The 23,107-nt window shown below is 42.1% G+C and overlaps 1 protein-coding gene across 1 annotated transcript in view; it reads right to left on the bottom strand.

Annotated features, from left to right (window-relative positions):
• Window positions 1-23,107, bottom strand: part of LOC137533581 (voltage-dependent calcium channel subunit alpha-2/delta-3-like) — a 1,358,331-nt gene that overhangs the window by 340,952 nt on the left and 994,272 nt on the right. Inside the window, exons 10-11 of the mRNA XM_068254939.1 lie at window positions 19,837-19,926; window positions 14,447-14,560 (exon numbers count right to left, since the gene is read on the bottom strand). Of these exons, the coding sequence (XP_068111040.1) occupies window positions 14,447-14,560; window positions 19,837-19,926 (204 nt within the window). The remainder of the gene's footprint in view (window positions 1-14,446; window positions 14,561-19,836; window positions 19,927-23,107) is intronic.

Genomic DNA, 23,107 nt, shown 5'->3' with positions numbered 1-23,107 from the left:
CAGGAGATGAGGACGGCATGCATGCATGTAGGCTGAATGTGCATCATCTAGTGGTCAACAAAAAACTGCAGATCAAAAGAAACCCCATAGACCAGTACACATAATGTGTGCCAGACATATAAATGCATTACTTGATTTTCCATGTATTGTGGTCCCCACAGAGTAGTACCCCTTGCTTGCCCTTCCACTTCTCCTCACCTTCATGGAACAGAGCAGGCTGCCAAGCAGTGCGTCTGTACATCAATAACATTTGTTCCTGTTCTGTGGTGTATAACATCCATTTCTCCCCTACATCTTCCCCTAATATCTCCCTTCTTCTGTGTCCTGACTTAGTGACTGGACAGTGGGAGAGACAGTGACTAGAAGAAGCCACTATGGAGAGTAGAGTGGGGCCGAACCTCCGATTTTAGGTTCGCGAACCGGGTTCGCAAACTTCCACGTAAGGTTCGGTTTGCGTAAAAGTTCGCAAACCACAATAGACTTCAATAGGGATGCGAACTTTGAAAAAAAAAAATTATGCTGGCCACAAAAGTGATGGAAAAGATGTTTCAAGGGGTCTAACACCTGGACCCCCAGGTGGAGGAGTGGGATACATGCCAAAAGTCCCCGGGAAAAATCTGGATTTGACGCAAAGCAGCGTTTTAAGGGCAGAAATCACATTGAATGCTAAATGACAGGCCTAAAGTGCTTTAAAACATCTTGCATGTGTATACATCAATCAGGTAGTGTAATTAAGGTACTGCTTCACACTGACACACCAAACTCACCGTGTAACGCACCGCAAACAGCTGTTTGTGTTAGGACGGCCGTGCTGGACTGGTGCGCACCATGGCGAGAACAGGTATGCAGTGGCGGGTTCACTGAACAGGTATGCAGTGGTGGGTTCACTGAACAGGTATGCAGTGGTGGGTTCACTGAACAGGTATGCAGTGGTGGGTTTACAGTACAGGTATGCAACAGAACAGGTATGCAGCCAGGAACAAGCTAAGCCTAACTAATCTTTCCCTATGAGAGACAGTCTGCAGCAGCTCGCCCTACTCTCACTAACGCAGGCACACGAGTGAGCCTAATGGCCGCCGCTGCCTGCCTTTTATTAGGGGGGGGGAGTGGCTCCAGGGGCTAGTGTAGCCTAATTGGCTACACTGGGCCTGCTGACTGTGATGTAGAGGGTCAAAGTTGAACCTCATGGTGCATTATGGGGCGAACCGAACTTCCGCAAAAGTTCGCCTGCGGGACGCGAACGCGAACCACTGAAGTTAGCATGGAACCGTTCGCAGGCGAACCGTTCGGCCCACCTCTAATGGAGAGATGGATGTCAGTTAGAGGTGATTTTGATATTTACCTGAATGAGTTTGACTATTAGGTTGTCCCTTTACTAAGGTGATGACCAGAGAGAGCAACAAAAGTCCCTCGATATTATTAACTCCATTCCCATTTGGGAAACTTGGAGATGGTGAAGTGACCTTTTTTGCTCGATTTTGAGACAGCTTTAAGTGGGAGGGGAGGGTGGAGTTCCACCTTATTTCAATTAAACAGTAGCACTTGTAGGGCTTGGGGAAGTGGAACTTACAAAAAATTTAAATCAATAGCGACAGCGATCTTACACGTGGATTGCATACGCAATTTCTATTTTACAATAAATGTTCAATGCAGATGATACAAAATTTTGCAGAATCACCAACTCTCAGGAAGATAGTGACATATTGCAAAAGGGTCTGGATAGGATGGCTATATGGGCACATAAATGGCAAATGAAATTCAATGTTGAATAATGTGAAGTCATGCATTTTGTTCGTACCAATGGTCTAGCACCATACAAAATGAACGGGATACAGATGAGGACATCAAACTTGGAGAAGAACTTAGGAGTACTCATCGACAACAAGTTAAATACTCGTACTCAATGCCAAGCCGCTGCAGCTAAAGCTAATAACATTTTGGGATGCATTAAAAGGGAAATAAAAACTCAAGATGCTTGCACAATATTGCTCGTTTAAAGGGAATGTCCAAACAAAATAAAAAAATGAGTTTCACTTACCTGGGGCTTCTACCAGCCCCATGCAGCCATCCTGTGCCCTCGTAGTCACTCACTGCTGCTCCGGTCCCCTGCTGGCAGCTTGCCGACCTCGGAGGTCGGCGGGACGCATTGCGTCCATTTTTACGCATTCCCAATAGTGCAGGAACATTAAGGGCTCGTTACCACTAGTGCGGTGCGAATTCCTGGGATTCCACCGCTGGCGAAATCGCATGCGGATGCGATTCCGCGTGCGGTTTTTGCCGCGAATTCGCATGCGATTTCGCATAGGCAGGGTCTATGCGAATTTAACCATGTCACTGCCTGACTCAATTTGTATTACTTTTCATGCGAATTTGCACGCGAATTCACGGCAAAAAACGCACGTGCGTTTTCCCTATTAAATACATGGGCTGCGATTCGCCTGCATTCCTCACGCAGGCGAATTCTGCAGGCCCTACCGTGCAGAAAAATCCTGCACAGAAAAACGCACGAAAACAATGACAAGTGGAAACAGTCCCATCCACTTTCATTGCCTATGCGAATTCGCATGCAGGCCACGCATGCGAATTCGCCCTAGTGGAAACGGGCCCTAACATACATTTTTACGCATTTAAAGGAGGCTTAGATGCTTTCCTTGCGATGAAAGACATCCATGGCTATAATTACTAGGTAATGCCCAGTGGTGTTGATCCAGGGATTTTATCTGAATGCCATCTGGAGTCGGGAAGGATTTTTTTTCCTTTTGGAGCTAATTTGACCATGCCTTGTAAGGGTTTTTTGCCTTCCTCTGGATCAACAGGGATATGTGAGGGAGCAGGCTGGAGTTGTACTTTGTTTTCTGGTTGAACTCAATGAGCGTATGTCTTTTTTCAACCCAAATAACTATGTACCTATGTAACTATGCAAAGTGCAGTCAAATCACGAATTTTGCAAAGTCTAGTTAGTTTGCCACAAAGAATGTGCTGATTTAGCTTAGAGACAATTGACTATAACATTTTTATTTTGAAAAAAATCTTTATAGCGAAAACCGTAAATTTACATTGTAAAGGTAAGTCGGCTTCAATGTTTAACTTTTGCAGTTTATGTCTCACTATGAATATTTTATGTTAGTTACATTGCAAGCAAAGAGAAAGCCTTGATGTATGCCATGGAGTGTCCCATATATCTGCAGACATAAATAACTGATATGTTCTTGTCTGGAATTATATTTACTGTCAGATGCTATTGCAGACTTTGAGGAAGTAAGCTGAGCTTTCCTTTTATATCACTGTTATTAACCTTCTTTTACTAAGATGCTCATCCTTCATTACATGTTATGTAATACTGAAATGTACATTTTTATATTGATCTAAGAATAATAGTGTTAATTTACTTATTTTTAAATATGCTTGAAATGTCTTAAAACGAACCTTCATTATTTATTATACTTACATTACTGATTTTTCCCAAATGTTTACTATTCTGTCATGCAGCAGTATGTATACTATAAGTTTATACTCTGCTACTATACTTACAATAAAGTGTTTACACTTCTTGAGAAAAAGCATGAGATTTTCCACATGCATGATTTTTTCGTTTGTGATTTTTATTTTCTTTTTTGAATGGAGATTTCTGGGTAATTTTGTGTGTTTTACATGCAATAGTATTTCCATGAATAACAATGATGTTAATATTTATGAAAAATACATAATTAAATAAACTTTTAAATTGTGCAACTGCAATTTTTCTACATTGCCATTGACATGCATTGATATACAAATCGCATGTAATGGATTGCGGAGACACCGCCGTGCGGTATGGCAGCGGGGAGGCTGTCTCCGCATTCAGACCAGCGGTTTCCGCACAGCAGCATGCGTCTGGTGTGTCTGAGCCCAGTAGTGCACACAGATGGAGAGCTGCGCGCACGCGCTAGGAGGCAGGACCTTTATGCCAATAGGAGAGGGATCAGCTGATCAGGACGATCAGCTGATCCCAGCGCAGTAGGTGATTGGCTAAGTGGAGCTGGGCGGCGCTGAGGAGCGCTGCTCTATATATACTTCTTGCCTGTCAGTTGCTGGTTGTCTGCCGTTGCGAATATTTACGTGTGAGCACTCAGACCAGTCAGATCCCACAGTCTGTTAGAACCAGGAGGACCTGGGAATTCACACTTAGCCAGAATACGATTGTGTTATACTTTAGACCAGTTCCAGGGTGTTGAGACCACGGACCTCACACCCAAGCTTAGGGATACTGTGTCATTGCTGTGTTATACTTTAGACCAGTTCCAGGGTGTTGAGACCACGGACCTCACACCCAAGCTTAGGGATACTGTGTCATTGATGTGTTATACTTTAGACCAGTTCCAGGGTGTTGTGACCAAGGACCTCACACCCAAGCTTAGGGACTCTGTGTCATTACTGTGTTATACTCTAGACTAGTCCCCGGGTGTCGAGATCAAGGAGCTCACACCCCAGTCTAGGACTCTGTTATATTTATATGTTATGACTATTTGCTCTGTCGACCTTTCTCTTGCCTTCTGATTCGGTACCTCTGCATATCTGTCTACAGACCCTGCCTGTACCGGTTACCGAATCAGTCTTCTGTCTCTGTGCCTCGTCTGCTCGTGTGTTGCCGACCTGGCCTGCCCGACTATCCTAGCTGTCACTCTCCCTGAAGTGCTCAGTCTATCAGTATTAGCAGTGACACCATTCCATCAGGTGTCAGCTGCAACCAGGACTCAGGGCCACCTGCAACCAGGACTGCCCAGGGCCACCTGCCCCTCAGGTGGCTCTTGGCAGAGTCTCTTATATCTCCCGCGCCTCGGGAGATAGCCTCCAGTTCATCAAATACATTCACTTAGTAGGTGTCCAGAAGTTAGTCATACTTGTATTATTGGTGATTCTGCAGATCATCCATTCTGCAGATCATCAACAATCAGATTCTCTCTGTGTGCTGACACCATTCGTTACATCGCACACAAAAAAGCAGACCTGCCGTCCAAAACTGAAATACAGAAAATGCAAATTTACATGAAAGCATAAACAGAATGCAATGCCTTTGAAATATATTACATGTGCGGCTATCGCATTTCAGGAAAAATGCATGCACATTTTAATAAGTGTGATAATAAGTGTGAACCCTGCCTTAATTCAACCACACCATGTTTACAGTTGTATATAGTCTGTACTATTCTTATCATTGTGCAGAAAACACTGCACATGAAAGTATGGACTTGGGGCCTGTTTCCACTACACGCAGATTGGATGCAGAATGGATGCAGAAAAACTGACTCCAATTAATGCCTATGGACCCATTTCCACTAAACGCGATTTTTCTGATGCAGATTTTCCAATAGGCATTCATTGGAGTTTTTCTGCATCCGTTCTGCGTGTAGTGGAAACAGGCAGGCCCTATAAGTCATCTGTAATCCAAGCAACGGCAAAGAAAGGTTTATATTTTAAAACAGAGCAAGATTATGCCAATATATTCCATTACCTATTGACTTCATTTTAAGTTACTTTAAGCACACATAAGTATAAATTCACAAATAACATGAAAAAAACATGGTTTTGCTATGGCTTATCATTCACTGTTTTGTAATACAAAGTTAGTAAGAGGTGTTACTGTCATTCTGTTGATTTAACTACTTTCGGACCTCGCTAGTTGAAATCTATGCCCTGTTTTGATGCTGATCTGGCTGCCAGGACATAGGTTTTAACTCACCGCCACGAGCATCCGCTGTTTTCTTTGCTCCCACCGATCTTGACACTGTCTCCCATCGCAGCTCACTTGCCCTGTCAGTCTCTATGACTGCAGAGCCCTGCAACTCCCATTGGCTTATATTGATAGACACGGTCAGGAGCCAATGAAAGCGGCTCCTGACCAGCTCACAGGAACTCGGCCATCAAAGAGACAGCAGAGTGGGTGGCCCAGGTTCCCGACGTGCAGCGGTGATGGCGGTTGCGGCGGGTATGTGCGGCAATTAGTCAGAATTCCATAGTTTCTGTACCAGAGGTCTCTGGTCCTTAAGGGGGCACGGACCGCTGGCACTGGTTAATGCTAAAAAACGATGGCATTTATAGACTGTAGATGCAAAGAGTCACACCACATCACAACCAAAAATGTAGCAAATGCTATAGAGTCTATGGAACTAGGGACTTGGCTGGAATTGGCAACAGTCATAAGCCCCCACAGGGCTGACCCTCAGTGAAATCCTGGCCACCAATCAATTTCTTTTCAATGAGAGGGTGGAATATTATTTTTCTTATGGGTCAGAGTAATACAACCTAATGAAGCTATTGGAGAGATGGGAGAGAAGCAGCAATCTCAACTTCACAAAAAAATATCCAAGATATTGTAGCTAATCCAGTTCACCACTGTTCTGCTAGATTTCGGGCAAATGTCAGATTTATTTGATATTTCAGATTAAATACGTGTGATTCACTGGCATGTGAATGGGTAAATAAGTTTTTAAACTCCCAGTACAATTTCATGGCAACATTTGGGAACATAATGGCTCACATGCAATTAACTTTTTCTCTTCAGTTTTCTCCTATGTTATATTTTTCCACCGTGTGGTTGAAAAATGCCTTTTAAACCACCAGCGTGCAAGAAAATACTCAAAATGATTTTTAAGGTACATTGTCACCTACTGTTTAAAGGGATACTGTAGGGGGGTCGGGGGAAAATGAGTTGAACTTACCCGGGGCTTCTAACTGTCCCCCGCAGACATCCTGTGCCCAAGCAGCCACTCTCTGATGCTTCGGCCCCGCCTCCGGTTTACTTCTGGATTTTCAGACTTTAAAGTCGGAAAACCACTGTGCCTGCATTGCTGTGTCCTTGTTCCCGCTGATGTCACCAGGAGCATATTGCGCAGACACAGACCATACTAGGCCTGCATAGTACGCTCCTGGTGACATCAGCGGGATCAAGGACATGGCAACGCAGGGGCAGTGGTTTTCAGACTTTCAAGTCTGAAATTCCAGAAGTGAACGGGAGGTGGGGCCGGAGCATTGGGGAGTGGCTGCGCGGGCACAGGATGTCTGCGAGGGACCATTAGAAGCCCCGGGTAAGTTCAACTCATTTTCCCCCGACCCCCCTACAGTATCCCTTTAAGGTACATCGTCACCTACTTTTTAAGGTACAGCGTCACCTACTTTTTGGTACCTTTTCAATTGAAAAGGGCTGAAAGGGTTTTTTTCCTAAATACCTAGGTTGAAAAATTAACTCCTAGGAGAAGACTCAGTAGAAAAAGTAAATTTGATATGGGCACATGTCATTATGCTACATCATAAATCTCCAAGTGGAACAGTTAAACAAGTTTATACAAAGTGTGTTAAATTCTTTGGAAATGTACACCCAATTTAGGTATGTGTTAGGCCTCGTTTCCACTATGGCGAATCCGCATGCGTCTTGCGTATGCGGATTCGCATAGACAATATAAGTGAATGGGCCTGTTTCCACTTATGCGTCTGCGGGAGCGTTTTATTGTGCGGAGAAAATCTGCACGGAACACCCTGCAGAATGCGTTTTCCCCATGCGTTTTTGCCGCGAATTCGCATAGGTACCAATGTAAATTCACACAGGCAGTGAGATGGTTAAAATCGCATATACCCTCACCTATGCAAATTCGCATGCAAATTCGCGGCAAAAAACACATGCGGAATCACATCTGCATGCGATTTCATCAGCGGTGGAATCCAGGCTATTCCACACCGCAATAGTGGAAACGAGCCCTTAAATGTGGAATATTTTTTTGTATTATTTTATGTATCGTCTAAATAAACAAAAATTTAAATAAATTTATTATTGAACATAAATTAAATTTATATTTAGCATGCCTTAAGCATGATGACATTTGTTATATAAACCTTTAAACACTTTCACAGCTCTGCAAGGAAATGTTTCACACACCTTACTAAGTATATAGTATATATATATATATATATATATATATATATATATATATATATATATATATATATATATATATATATATATATATATATATATATATATATATAAAACAATTGCCAATGCTTCTATGACGTGAGCAATTTGTCCCACAATAGCAATCACAGTATTATAAATTATATAAAATAGTACATAATATACTGGCTGAAAGCACCGTGATTTGTTTAATGCTTGGAAAATCTATTCTGTGCCAAGAATAAAATCTTAAGTTATTGTTGAACTGCTTCCTACCTATTTTCTGCCTACACACATACATGTCATTTTTGACACAGGTTCCATTTTTATTTATTTAATTTTTTTTTTTGTATTTTTTTTTTTGTTTTGCAGCAGAGTTCCAAATTCCTGTAAATGAATTAGTTAAAATTTTACTTTTGCTTCCGCTATAAACTATAAAAAAAAGAAAGATACACTATTATATTTTTCTGGCTTTCTACTAATGTATTATTATGCATTTTAAGGACCATCATATTTTCTAAGAATTGTTTAAATTGTGTCTAGACTGCAGTGAAGAAAAAAAGTAAAATATACAGTATATTGCAAAGATTTTAGCAAAGTGTACTGAATTAAGGTTATCTCTGCGCAGGGGCGTAACTAGGCCCCACAGGGCCCCCCTGCAGAATTTCAGAGCGGGCCCCGGGGGGGCGCTCTGAAATTCGGAAGTGACGTCAGCCGCTAGAGCGAGGAGTCTGCGGTGGATCTCACGGAAAAAGGTATGTATCTGCCCGCCGCTGCCCGCTGCCCACACTATATCTAGCTGGAGGGGAGAGCCCCGAGGTGAGGGAGAGGGGGGGGGAACTTCCGACTGTGGCCGAGGCTTTCCCCTCATGCTGCCACCCCCTCCAGCCCCCACAAAACGGCCCCGAGCGGGCTCCAGGGGGGGGCCTCCCACGGTACCATGGGCTGCAGGGCCTATTGTTACGCCACTGCCTCTGCGCATCCGCAGACAAAAAACTGTCATAAAGTAAAAGTAATAATCAGGAATGTCTGCACAGGATGAGTCCGGGTTTGTGAATCCTTGACACAGATAAAGGATCACTCATCTCTTAACAATATCTGTATACTCAATTAGGAGTAACCACTCTTTCTCCATTGCACATTAAGCCAATTGCCTCCTCTTTGTAATCATTTGTAATCAGTTTGAAAAGATTAAGCTGGCCATACACTAGGCCAATCCCTGCCAGATCGACAGCAGATTCGATCACTGGGATCGAATCTGCTGTCACACCGTTCCCGCTACACGCCGAATTTCGATCTATTTCGTCCGATCCTGTCGATCGCGCCGTGCGGAAAATTACCGTCGATCGTCCGCGGGTAGGGAGCGCGTCGCTAGCGGCGTTCGAGTGCCCGACGACCGACGCAATAGAGCATATATTACCTGCTCCGCCGGCGCAACTCACCCCGGTCACTGCTGCTCCGTCTCCGCGCTGGTCTCCGGGTCTTCACTTCTTCCTGCCCGGCAGGAAGTTTAACCTATTTTGGTTCCTGGACGTAGTTTCTACGTCCAGGAACCATGCGAGCTACCGCGCGCCCCCGCGGCCGATCGTGTGCGTGCACGCGCACTCCCGGCCGCGGATTTGGTAGCCAAGGAATCAATGTATCGGGCTATGGAGCCCGATCACTGATTCCTCTCCCCCGCTGAAAAAGCGACAGCTTCTCTCGGAAGCTGAGCTTTTTCTGGCCGTCTCCTTCCCGATGCGTCACTCTAAGCGCGTGCTACGCTTAGAGTGACGTCATGTAAACAAACTCCTGGCAAAAAGTAATACTACACCTGAAAAAAAAAAAAAAAAAAAGAATTAACACACATTTACATTATAAATCTATTGTTTACCTCCCACCCTCCCAAAAGTACCCAAATAAAATGTTTAGTATAAAAAAAAAAAACCATTACAATAAAAAAAAACAACATGTAAATATTTACCTAAGGGTCTAAACTTTTTAAATATCAATGTAAAGATGAAATTTTTCTATATTTTTTTTATTTTAAACTTGTAAATAGTGATAGATGCAAAATGGAAAAAATGCACCTTTATTTCCAAATAAAATATTGTCGCCATACATTGTGATAGGGACATAATTTTAACGGTGTAATAACCGGGACTTATGGACAAATACAATACGCGAGTTTTAATTATGAAGGCATGTATTATTTTAAAACTATAATGGCTGAAAACTGAGAAATAATGAATTTTTCAATTTTTTTCTTATTCTTCCTGTTAAAATGCATTTACAGTAAAGTGGCTCTTAGCAAAATGTACCCCCCAAAGAAAGCCTAATTGGTGGCAGAAAAAACAAGATATAGATCAGTGCATTGTGATAAGTAGTGATAAAGTTATAGGCTAATGAATGGGAGGTGAACATTTCTCACGTGAAAACGACGGAACCTGAATGGGTTAAACAGTAGAGGGCGCTCTACTGTTTAAACTTCCTGCCGGGCAGGAAGAAGTGAAGCATGCCGGGGCCGGAGATCAGAGCGGAGATGGAGCAGCGGTGACCGAGGGCAGTTGAGCCGGCCGGAGCAGGTAATGTATGCGGGCGGGGGAAGCGGCGGAAGAGCCACCACAGATGGTGAGTCGGTTTCAGGCTGAAATCGGTTCACAATCTGTTTTCTGTAAAGGTAGCCATACGATCCCTCTCTGATCAGATTCGATCAGAGAGGGATCTATCTGTTGGTCGAATCTGATGGCAAATCGACCAGTGGATGGCTACCTTTAAGAATGAAAACAGTGGTTTCTAGAGCATTCCAATGCTTGATACTGTAGATGAAAGCAAACAAACTACAGGTGTCGAGGCACTGCCAGAAAGTTTCAGAGATAAAGTAATGAAGATGCACTACGTAGGAGATAAATAAACAAATCAAAGGGTTTATCAATCCCAAGGAGCACAGTAAAGTATATCATAAAGAAGTGGATATTGTTTGGTGCTACTAGGTCCCTACCCAGACAAAACTATATCTCTAAACTGGATAGGAAAGCTAGCAGAAAATTGCAAAGAAAGGCCACCAAGAAGTCTATGGCAATTTTAAAGCAGTTGCAGTAATTTATAGCAAACAGTAACCATTATGTGCAATTGACAAGAATATCACAGGTACGCCACAAATGGGGCTAGAGTAGGAGGGTTGCAATTATAAACAAACTATCTAAATTAAGAATTAACTAAGCTTCGTCAAAAATATAATTTAAAGAATCAGAGGCCAAATGGAAAAAGGTTTTCTGGTCAGAGGAAACTAAAATCAAACTATCTGGCCTCAACCCCAATTGATATATTCATTAAAGTATTTATATAGCGCCGACAAATTACGCAATGCTGTACAGGGTATATTGTCTTGTCACTAACTGTCCCTCAGAGGGGCTCACAATCTAGTTCCTACCATAGTCATATACCATAGTATGTATCATGTAGTACATGTATCATAGTCTAGGGCCAATTTTAGGGGGAAGACATTTAACTCATGTTTTTAAGACGTGGAAGGAAACCGGAAAACCCAGAGGAAACCCACACAGACACGGGGAGAACATACAAAATGCTTGCAATTGTTGACCTGGCTCGGATTCAAACCGGGGACCCAGCGCTTCAAGGCGAAAGCATTAACCACTACGCCACCATGCTGCCCATATCTGAAACAAAGCCAAAACAGCTCACTATCCAATCAGTTACCTATTCAGCAAGGAGTCCTTAGATAAGAATTTCGAATGCTCCAGGGTGACCTACTGAGTGTGCCCTGAGGGCCCGTTTCCACTAGAGTGAATCTGCATGCGTTTTCTGCATGCAGATTCGCATAACCAATACAAGTGGATGGGGCTGTTTCCACTTGTCAGGATTTCGCATTTTTGTGTAAAAACAATGTAAAAAGCACACCAGCATTGACATGGTTAAAAACACTTGGCCACAAAATGCATGCGGAATCGCATAGAAAAACGCATGGAATAACGCATCCGCATGCAAAATCGCACATGCGTTTTCCGCACTGGAATCGCACCACACCGATGGAAACGTACCCTTAGTGCCTGCAGCTCTCAAGCACTTTTAGTTCAACAGAAGAAAAGCGATTTATAAATGTTAACAGTACAATAAAGCACAGAGGTTGGACCATTAAAGTTATCTCTTGGCCAAGTAAAAGATTATGGGCCGTATGCAAATCACTTTTTCACCTGAGTTTTCACCTAAGTAATATTTTCAAATGTATCAATAAAATGCTTTTTAATCCACCAGCAAGCAAGAAAATACTCAAAATAATTTGGATAGTACCTTGCAAAGTGCTGAAAAGTTATTTTTAGAAAGAAGAAAAAAAAAAATCTCATAGGAGAAAACTTGGGTGAAAAAAGTTAACTGCATATGAGCCTATGGCCCATATGCAATTCACTTTTTCTCCTGAGTTTTCTCCTGGGTGATATTTTTTAACTTGGCAATAAAATGCCCTTTAAGCCACCAGAAAGCAAGAAAATACATTAAAATAAAATTAATAGTACTTTTTTATTTATTTTTTGGTACTTTTTTAATTGAAAAGTGCTGGAAGGTTATTTTAAAAAGAAGATGAAAAATTATCACCTAGGAGAAGACTCAGGTGAAAAAGTGAATTGCATATGGGCCCATGTGTTCACCTGGTGAGGACCTTCATGCCCATTAACTAAGGAAAAAAAGTCCCTTTCCATGTCACCAAAAGAAAGCTATTAGCACATATGCAAAAACTCCACCAGCAACACTGCTAATTTTAAGTGATAGGTGCCCTCTACTCCTCACAAGACTTTGTATTACTTTACCCTGTTCATTTAAATTATATCCAATAATTACAAACTTTACAGTTTTAGTTGCATTTTCAAATGTGCATTTTAGCAGTTAAATAAAAATGAAAAATGTTTCTAGGTATCTAACAAAGGAATAGGTTCAAAGCATTGAAAAAGTATACAAATGTATTGCTTACATCCAGTACATACAGTACTCCCAATACAAAATTCCTCATACAAATCAAGTTCAACAACAGGGATGGGTGCAGGACAGTGATCCTTTTTTTTAACCTATTTTCTGGTTGAACTAGATGGACATAACTTTTTTTTAACCAAAACTATGTAACAAAAAAGGCACAACCCATCAAAGCAGACATAGACACTTGTAAGGCATAGCCCATTGTGAGCAGACAAATGGCATAAAGCACGGCCACTGAATGCAGGCGCAAAACACACTGAGGGCCCGTTTCCACTGGCGCGGCTCCCGCGCCGAATCCGCAGAGTTTCCCCGCAGGCAAATTGCACGGGAAAATTCTACCATAGGGTATAATGGCGCCACCAGCTGAATCGCTTGCGCTAGCGATTCGGCCAACATAACAATCCAAAATGGTGTGGGAGGCTGCAAATCCCATAGATATGCATTGCGCGGCTGATAGGATTCGTCTTAGTATCTGCACACCAGGAAGTGATGCCGCGCGTCTCGCAGATGCGTTGAAAATAGTGCCCTTAGGAATTGTGTAGCCACACAATAGACGTGAGCTCACCGAACACTTATGCCTGTGCATTCACACACTCACATGCCCTAGTGGAGTCAGAAAGGACTTAAGAGCATGGACTCCCCATTTCTTTAATTTAAAAAAAAAATGTGTTTGTTCAAGACCACAGAAGAGGACGATATATAACTGATATTGTGTAAAAGAAAATTAGATCAAACAGAACAAAAAAACAATACTAAAAAAGAAAAAAAAAGCTGAAAATGAAATGTGCATCTTCCAAAATGTGCGCCACAGCTGGATTCTCTCTGCTCCGTTTATTTGCAGGGGCGTAACAGTAGGGGATGCAGCCCCTGCTCTCGCGGGGGCCCACTCAGGGCCATTTTGGGGGGGCTGGAGGGGTCGCAGCATGAGGGGAGAGCTTGGTAGCATGTCAGCGGGGAGGGGGGATGGTCCCACCTCGGGCTCTCCCCTCTGCGCTCCGCTCCAGCGTTGAATAGTGTATGTTTGCAGGCGGCGGGCAGCGGCAGATACATACCTTCCTTGCGCTCCACCGATGTTCTTCTCTCTAGCTTCTGATGCCACTTCCTGTATAAAGGACAGCAAGAGGGCTGTAGAGTCTGTCATATTTATTTCCTTTTAAGCAAAACCAGTTGCCTGGCTGTCCTGCTGATCCTCTGCTTCAAATACTTTTAGCCATAAACCCATAACAAACATATGCAGATCAGGATTCTGACATTATTGTCAGGTCTGACAAGTTTTAGCTAGATTAGCTGCATGCTTGTTTCTGATGTTATTCAGATACTACTGCAGCCAAATAGATCAGCCGTGCTGCCAGGCACCTGGTATTGTTTAAAAGGAAATAAATATGTCAGCCTCCATATTCTTCTCACTTCAGCTAACAGCATCTTACATAGAAGGAGGAAAAATGTACGGCTAGTTCCTTCCAAAGGCACCTTTAGTAATGTTTACATTGCTCATCATCACCATCAACGGTTACAAAGATTTAGCTGTATGGGAAGAAAAGGCTTGCTTTCTCTTACCTTCCGGTCAGGCCAGTTGAACTTGGCAAATATTGTATCATATGTGTCAACAGCTCCATCAGCAATGAGCATGATTGCTTGACTGCAGATGCTACCTTCTCCCGTGTGATTAAACTGCAATGATAACCATAATCAGTAAAAATATTATAATGCTCTACAAGTTACATTGTCACAAAAAAGAAATCATTTTGTTCTTTGACATTGGTTTTAGCATTCACAGTTTTAAATGTAACAGCTTAAAGGAAATCTGTGAGAAAAAAAGTGCCTGAAATATGTACTCACCTTGGGAGAGGGAAGCCTTTGCTTTTCTCCATTCTCCTTCACTGGCTGTTCCATCACTGTCCTGTTTGCAAATCCACTTGTTAATGCAGAAAAAGCCCAGCCCCATTGGGTCCGTGCTACTGAGCAAGTGTAAGCTGCCTGCACACTAGCATGGACCCAATCGTTCTCTGCTTTTCTGATAAAGCCCGAGTGGGTCCATGCTACTGCACAGGTTTGCTTTAAGCCACACACAATTATTAGTCTTTTTGGATGAAAAAGTAATAAGTATTTCTGCTGTTTGCACATCATCCCTAGGACAGTAACACACATTTGATGTGCTTAGGTGATGGGAATACTGGGATTTGAAGTCGGGGGCTCCCCATTGTGTGTGAGAAAAAAGCCAAAAAATATGACATACCCAATCATTATTTGTCCAAGACATTTAGGTGCAAAAGATGGAACATACATGTACAGCCATCACTGTTGGGCAAAACAGTCACACATAGTTTTCCCCATCAAAATTATGATGTCTGTAGACCCCTAAAATCTGAATTGATCAACGTTATATATTTATTAAATGCACTATAAACTCCATCTAAGTATCATTTAGCATCAGTCTAAGCATGTATGAGTTTTGTACAACTGTCACCTTGGTTGCAAATAACTAAGATTGTATCTTTCTGAAAATGTTAATACATTAAGGATGGTTTTAGACTGAAATTAAAATATCAATTTTAAAACAAATTATAAAATTACTTTTGTAGTAACAATACACTTCAAGTTATGTATATAATGTTAGAATACTGCTGTGAATTGTGTGTGATGTAATACAATTTTGCCCACTGCGAATTAATTCAAGAGCTCGTATATTTGTGAGGTGGGTGTAGCTATGCATGCACAATGAACATCATTCACCTATACAACTAGACTGCCCATCCAGCCCTCCGCACTCTTTCACACGTTGGCGGTCGGGAGCAGTCAGTGAGCAGCTGGAACACTGACTGCCAACTATGTAAATGGTCCTCATTTGCCTGTGCAAAGATAATGTACAGCTTGAAACATAAAAGACTGAGACAAAGGGCCATATGCAATTCACTTTTTCACCTGCGTTTTCTCCTAAGAGAATTTTTCATTTTCTATTTAAAATAACTTTCCAGCACCTTTCAACTAAAAAAGTACTGAAAAGTAAATGAAAAAGTACTATCAAACTTATTTTGAGTGTTTTCTTGCTTTCTGGTGGTGTAAAATGTATTTTATTGACACATTTAAAAATATCACCTATGAGAAAACTTAGAGAAAACTTAGGAGAAAAAGTTAATTGCATATGGGGAAAAGTCTTTGCAGAGTACAGTCTTGCATTAATTAAAAAACGAGGTAAAAACCTATGATCACTTCTTCGTGTTCTTCAAAATACATGAAAATGTATTGTGCATTACTTCAGGACAGTAGGCAGAGCTATGCAAAAAAAAATTGTCCTCAATGAATCATGGATGTCTCCAAGGAAGCTGGTTTATAAAACAATTATAGACTTTCAAGCCTAATTCTATGAATATTCCCCACCCCTAATATCCACTCATACCAATGGCAATTCTCAATACTAGGGGTCAGATTACACACCACTCTATATGAACTGTTTGGCTCCTCCTGATAGATATTCTTGCAGTCTGGACACAGTCCTCATGTCTGGGCCTCCCACCTTTCTACAGAAAACAGTGGTGGGGGTGGGGGCTAATTGAGTGTCAGCCTATCATTGTCTCCTTATAAATGCCTTTGCATACCACAATGCTTTGCCACGTTGCTGTATCACCTCACTCCATGGTTATTCTCCCTGCCTTTTTTAGAAAATGAGAATGGGTGGCTAGTGGCTCTAGCCAAACCCCTTTAAGAAGTAGTGAAGGAGGGAGGGATAGATCATATATTAAGCACCCTTCCAGGAAGAACTGAGGACAGACGTGTGTTTTGTAGCAGTCCTATTCCAGGTGCACTCAAGGTGGCAGCTAAAAGTCCCAGTTCGAGATCATTGATGGATTGTCAATGTAATTAATGAGGTGCTCTAAAAAACCTGTGGTTCTGGGGGGATGCGTGGCTCATGAAGGAGAATTGGAATAATTTGCATAGCTCTGCACATCATCTTTCGGTATGTTAATGTTACTGTACTTTTTTTTTTTCAGATGGTTTTAAGCTCCTTTTAGCACACTACACAATACTCTAACTGGATATACTGTATGACTAGGTCTTTGAAAGCAACTGCATTTCATTTAGTTAGTTATAATGAAGACAATATAATTATGGAAAAGCATACATTTTACAGGAGAAAAGATATAACTCTTATTGGCTCTGCTTTGTTGATAAAAGGTAAAACCCAGAAACTGGTTTATGCTGGTGGATTGGTTGGGAAGTGCTGAATACACTCCAGATGGATAAGCTATATATTTATAGAAGTCCTAGAATATATTAGTGTCAACAAACATGAGCTGAAACGTTACAAGTGGAAAAGAAGGGATAATTACAGAGGTGGCATTCGTCCAAACGTAATTGTTGATTAACAGAATCAGAAGCTGCCTTCCAAAAAAAAATCTCATTATACATCAACATTTCTGGGTATAACTGTGACATCTGATGAATACAACTGACAGCTCCACAAAATATCTGTCAACTGCAATTTAATAAGAGTATTTCAACATTGCTTTTAATTTCATTAATTTGGTTTAGCAAAAAAAAAAAAAAACACTGAATGGGCCAGATGGCATAATTTTTTCTCATGAGTCCTGAAAAAGTGGTTTCCAAAATGTAGACTCAAGACAACTGTTAGGCCCCGTTCACATCACAGAACGCAGGCGCGTTCCGTTCAGAACACAACGCACAGGAACGCACGTCATGTGCGTCTCTGTGCATTGCGTGGCTGTTCCCATTCACTGAAAGTGAATGGGACAGCCGCGTGTTTTGCTAGGAAACGCGTGCAGCATGCGTTCCCGGACCGCACAGGTCCGGAACGCATGCAGTGTGAACATCAAACAGTGCACTCTATGCACTGTCTGATGTCGTGCGTGTCGGCCTCCCGCACGCGTTCCCGAAACGCACGCAATGTGAACGGGGCCTAAGACTCACAGCAATATATATAGGACCAAGGAGATCTCACAATTTTAGTACGGGATTACCTTGTGGAAGGATCTAATCACTCTAGTGCTAGCTGTCAAGAGATTGTATGATTTTGTCTAAAAAGACTTCCTAAATAAATGCTGGTGGCATGTGGTATTTGCATTAATTGTTAACAGTGCAGGTTGTATTTGGAAGTGGCAAAGAATGCAGTTATGGAATATGATGGACTTATGCATATGAGAAACTAAATTAAAGCACAGGTGAAGCAGAAGTGAACACTAATATATGTGTTCACCTGTTCTTTAAGTGTATTTATGAACACATTTATGAACACATAATACAGTTTAAGAAAGAATCTGCACTATTTAGTGATTTCTTAACATGTCTGAGACAGTTCTGCTCCAATAAAGGTGGCCATACACTTATAGATTTGCACCCATCAGATAGATTTCTGTCAGATGCCTGTCAAGTCGAATATGACAGGAATCTATCTGATGTGTGCCAGCATTCAATACGCTGGCACGTCCTGATGGCGTGTCATATGATGCTTTGTTGCCATAGAGACGCAACACTGGAAACAGTGATCAGGTGAGTTTTAACCCCCTGTTTTCTTCCCCTCGCTACTCTACAGGGAGGGAGGGAGGACTCTTGGGAATTTGCCCCAGGCCACACAAAGTTTGCCCAGCCCTGCGCTACACCGTTGGATTTATTAAACAGTCCAATCTTTATTGTAACATCAGTGGACAATCAGCAATAAAAGCTTATGTGTACTGGAGTGGACATGACTCCTTAGTCAAAGCTAGCTATGACTAAGTAGCCATGTCCGCTCTAATATGCATGGTTCCTTAATGATTCTGCAAGCACCATTAGGAAATGGGGGGTAAGGGGGGCTCAAACAACATTTTTTTTCTTTCACAGTAGAGAGGATACTTATACCTGTGAATGATGGTACTCCCTAGCTGTAATGACTGTAATGGCCACATCTTACAAGGAAACTATCTGCGTGAGATCCTCAGAGAGAGGACTCTGCAGACAGGCCGCAGACAGACAAGACAGTTTCGCTACACTAAAAGCCTGCAATGTTGGCATTGACATCCCTCAGGTTTCAATAGCTGTGTCTGTTTACACAGCTGTGTTTTGCAGAAGTTCTCCTTTGTTCTTGTGAGCTGTGGCTGTTGCAAATAATGGCAATTAGCTGCAAGACACTCATTACAATTTATGAGGAAATTCACTTCTGAGAAAAACAAAATGTATGTTGTTTCAGCCCCGCCCCTTTACTAATGGTGCTGGCAGACCCCCCTCAGAGGTCAATGTTAAGATAAACTGGCATTGTGCTGATGTTTCTTGATAACCATTTATTTTTTAAACATGTTATTTGCACTGATCTTAATAAGTTTATATTGCTAATCATACAACTTACTTTATTTTTTATTTTATTTTTATGACTGATCTCCTTTAATTTATCACCACTGTAGCTATTCTTACATGCAGTAGATAGGGAGGGCAGGAGCACATGCAGGCAGGATGTAGCTCCACTCCTCCTGCTGCCAACGAGATTACAGTCAGCCTGCAGCAGGATCCTTTGAATGGCAGCCAGGGGAGGAGAGAGAATGGTGTCTGTGTGTGCCTGTGTGTGGCTGTGTCATTGTGTTAATCGACAGCTCAGGCCAGATGATAATTCCTAATGATATACAGCAGCTCCTTAAAGGGACTCCGAGCTAACAAAATAAACGAAATTGGTACTCACCTGGGGCTTTCTGCAGCTGACCGTAGGTCGGGAGGTCCCCCGGCGTGGTCCTGGCTCCTCTCCCAGTCCCTCTGCCGCATACTGCACCGCCGACACCCGAGCCAGGTGTCGGGCTCTCACTTCCTGAACCGGAACGCTCTTCATCATCACGGCGATAATGTATATAAATAAGGTGACAAACTTTGAAGGCAAGATCAACTCTGAGAAAAAATTGGCCCACGTATGAAAAAGTGAAGGAGAGAGACATATAATAAAATTGCTTTATAGCAACACAAATACTTACTTCACTCAGTAAATCAAAGGCTTCATTCAGTGCATTGTCCAGCATCCCAATTCCTTTTGCAGATAATTTGTCCAAATGTTCCCTGAAGTGCTAAACACACAGAAGAGAAAATGCATGGATAATTGTTTTTTTTTTTTTTTTTTAACTAGTAAAAGTTAAATGTACAATTAACATGTTGATAACCTTTCCAAGAAGAATTCAGCATACTGTCCAGTTTAGAATATTTTCTTGCTTTGGAGCAACATTTTAAGTATCAGTAAATATGAAGGATTCCATTTTAACCTTCTAAAACTATCTAATAGTCCCTTCTAATACCCTCTCACCTATTTTCCTGTCTGATATTCTACTATTGGGTAAATCCTTGCCCATTTTATTTTGCAACTTTTTTAAATGTACTCCTTGTGGATGCCTGCACATGATTCTCCTGTTATGGAGACTAGATGCTATTTCCTCCCTAGCTTTCACTTATGCAATTTCAGGAATTATTAAACTATGGATTTTGTACTTATGGTAATTGATGGTCGCACAGTAAATTACTGTTGTGTTTGATTAACAAGGTATTAACGCAATCTATATGAATTTTGCATGTTGATTAATAATACCTGTTTAGCATTTACATCTATATATTAATGCTATGGCACATCTATGCCTTGGCATCTTTACAACCCCCATTGCCCGGTCTATCTATAGTATAGGAAGGATTTAACATCTACCCCTCACTTGGTTATGTCTGTGGTTGGCAAGGTTTGTGATGGGTGCTGGAGTGATTGGGGTGGTTGTATGTAGATGCCAGAAGTGACAACAAATTCATGCCACATTGCTGATGACCACGACAAGATGTTGGCGAAACATGTTGACCTAAGATGATTCAGGCCCTGTTCCACCTGTTTTTCCACACTGGAGTCTGGGCCATCACTACACACACCATCCAAGGAACTCTTTCTTTTATTTTATAACTGATGCCTGTGAACACCATACACATTTATGTACCTTTCAAGAGAGTATCCATACATCTGTGCTTTCCACTCGCCGGCCACTGTGCTGATGAGATGCAGTTATAGATATATGGTTTTCAGTGCCTATGTGTTTATATTGGTTTTATGGCGTTTTGACTTTTGTCCACTGTGACACTACATCTTATTCATGCTGCACAGCCAAGTTTTGTTGCAGCCAGTTGGCTATATATGAATAGTGGATCTACAATTCCGTCTATTGGCAGAAATAATACAGTTTCAGGTGGGAACTATATGCAGCTGAATTTTATTTGTTGCACACTGCCTAAACAGCATTTGTCCATTTGTCACCCTAATGAGATATTCAATACATCAGCTGCACACTTCCTTGTCTGGTTCTCTATTGAAGCTATTGACATTGACTGTTTATATGTTTACAAGTACTTGCTTTTTGGAGTGTTTTGCAGTCTCAACGGAGTTCACATTTATATTAATTGTGAAAAATACAGTTTTGTGGAGAGACTGCAGCTTACATGTATGCAAGTTATGAGGTTCCTTCTCTCTATTGTAGCAATTCAGCATACATGTCTATGTGTATGTATACCTTTAAAAAAGTTTTAAAAAAGGTTTTGTATTCTTAAGTGATTAATATATTGGCTTAACATGTTATATTATCTTAGATTTTATAATCTGTGCACACAAAATATAAAAGCACTTTTGTTGCACACAGTATTTATTATTACTAGTTTTCACTGATATATGTATTTGCGCGTCCAGACCCATCAGTATGACTTAAATAGGTATGTTATTATATACAGGGGTGCTCGGATAGTACTTTTTAAAATCCGAATTGATCCGGATCCGGATACCCAGATATCAGGATCCGGATCGGATATCCGAATCCGAACGTTCAGATATCTGCGTTCATGCGGATATCCAAATGCATTATCCGGCCTATCCGGTTGGATTCGGATATCCGGATAGAAAAACCTGAAGTGCCCTTTAAATTGCTTTAAAAACGTTTTTAAAGGATACCACAACTGACATGTGGCATAATGAGATAGACATGGGTATGTACAGTGCCTAGCACACAAATAACTATGCTGTGTTCCTTTTTTTCTTTCTCTGCCTGAAAGAGGTAAATATCAGGTATGTAAGTGGCTGACTCAGTCCTGACTCAGACAGGAAGTGACTACAGTGTGACCTTCACTGATAAGAAATTCCAACTATAATACACTTTCCTAGAAGAAAATGGCTTCTGAGAGCAAGAAAGAGATAAAAAAGGGGGACATTCTTATCAGTGAGGGTCACACTGTAGTCACTTCCTGTCTGAGTCAGGACTGAGTCAGCCACTTACATACCTGATATTTACCTCTTTCAGGCAGAGAAAGAAAAAAAGGAACACAGCATAGTTATGTGTGTGCTAGGCACTGTACATACCCATGTCTATCTCATTATGCCACCTGTCAGTTGTGGTATCCTTTAAGGGTAAATGAGGCATGTAGCATCATTGTTTTTTAAAGGAGAACACTAATTGATGTTGTGGGGACTTAACCCCCCCCCCCAAAAAAAAAGGCTGTCAACATTAGGCCTAGGTTCCAGACAGCGGTCATGCAGCCCACATTGTGTCCAAAGTCCAACCGCACAACTGGGACATGACAGTTTTCAGCCAAGACACCTCCAAAAAATTACGCAGCAATTGTGTTTTGGGTTAAATATAGGTGGTATCATTGGCCTGTGGCACCCTGGCCTGGTGGTGGGAACTGCACAGGCAGCAGGAGCAGGGCAATGCAGCAGCAGGTGTAACGTGTGCCAGGAGCATGCTGGACGTGGCACGTGGCAATTGGCACTTAGCACGTCTCACGTGGCACTTGCCAAGTGTCACGTGGCACTTGGCACATGTCACGTGGCACTTGCCAAGTGTAACGTGGCACTTGGCACGTGTCACGTGGTACTTGTCAAGTGTCACGTGGCACTTGCTACGTGGCACTTGGCACATGTCACGTGGCACATGTCATGTGGCACTTGGCACATGTGGCGTGGCACTTGGCACATGTCACGTGGCACTTGCCAAGTGTCACGTGTCACTTGGCATGTGTCACTTGCCAGTGAGACGTGGCAAGTGCCATGTGCCAAGTGCCACGTGACACATGGCAAGTGCCACGTGCCAAGTGACACGTGCCACGTGCCACATGCCAAGTGCCACGTGACATGTGCCAAGTGCCGAGTGACAGTCAGACAGCAGAGGAAAAGACACTAGTGCACACTAACTGTCACACTGGCACTGCTCACAGCACAGCAGTTCTGTAGAAAGCTAA

The sequence above is a fragment of the Hyperolius riggenbachi genome, chromosome 9 (genome assembly GCF_040937935.1).
Source record: "Hyperolius riggenbachi isolate aHypRig1 chromosome 9, aHypRig1.pri, whole genome shotgun sequence".
In the NCBI taxonomy this organism is placed as follows: domain Eukaryota; kingdom Metazoa; phylum Chordata; class Amphibia; order Anura; family Hyperoliidae; genus Hyperolius; species Hyperolius riggenbachi.
Note: the sequence above shows the minus strand (reverse complement) of the source record. Positions and strands in the feature narration are given on the sequence as shown.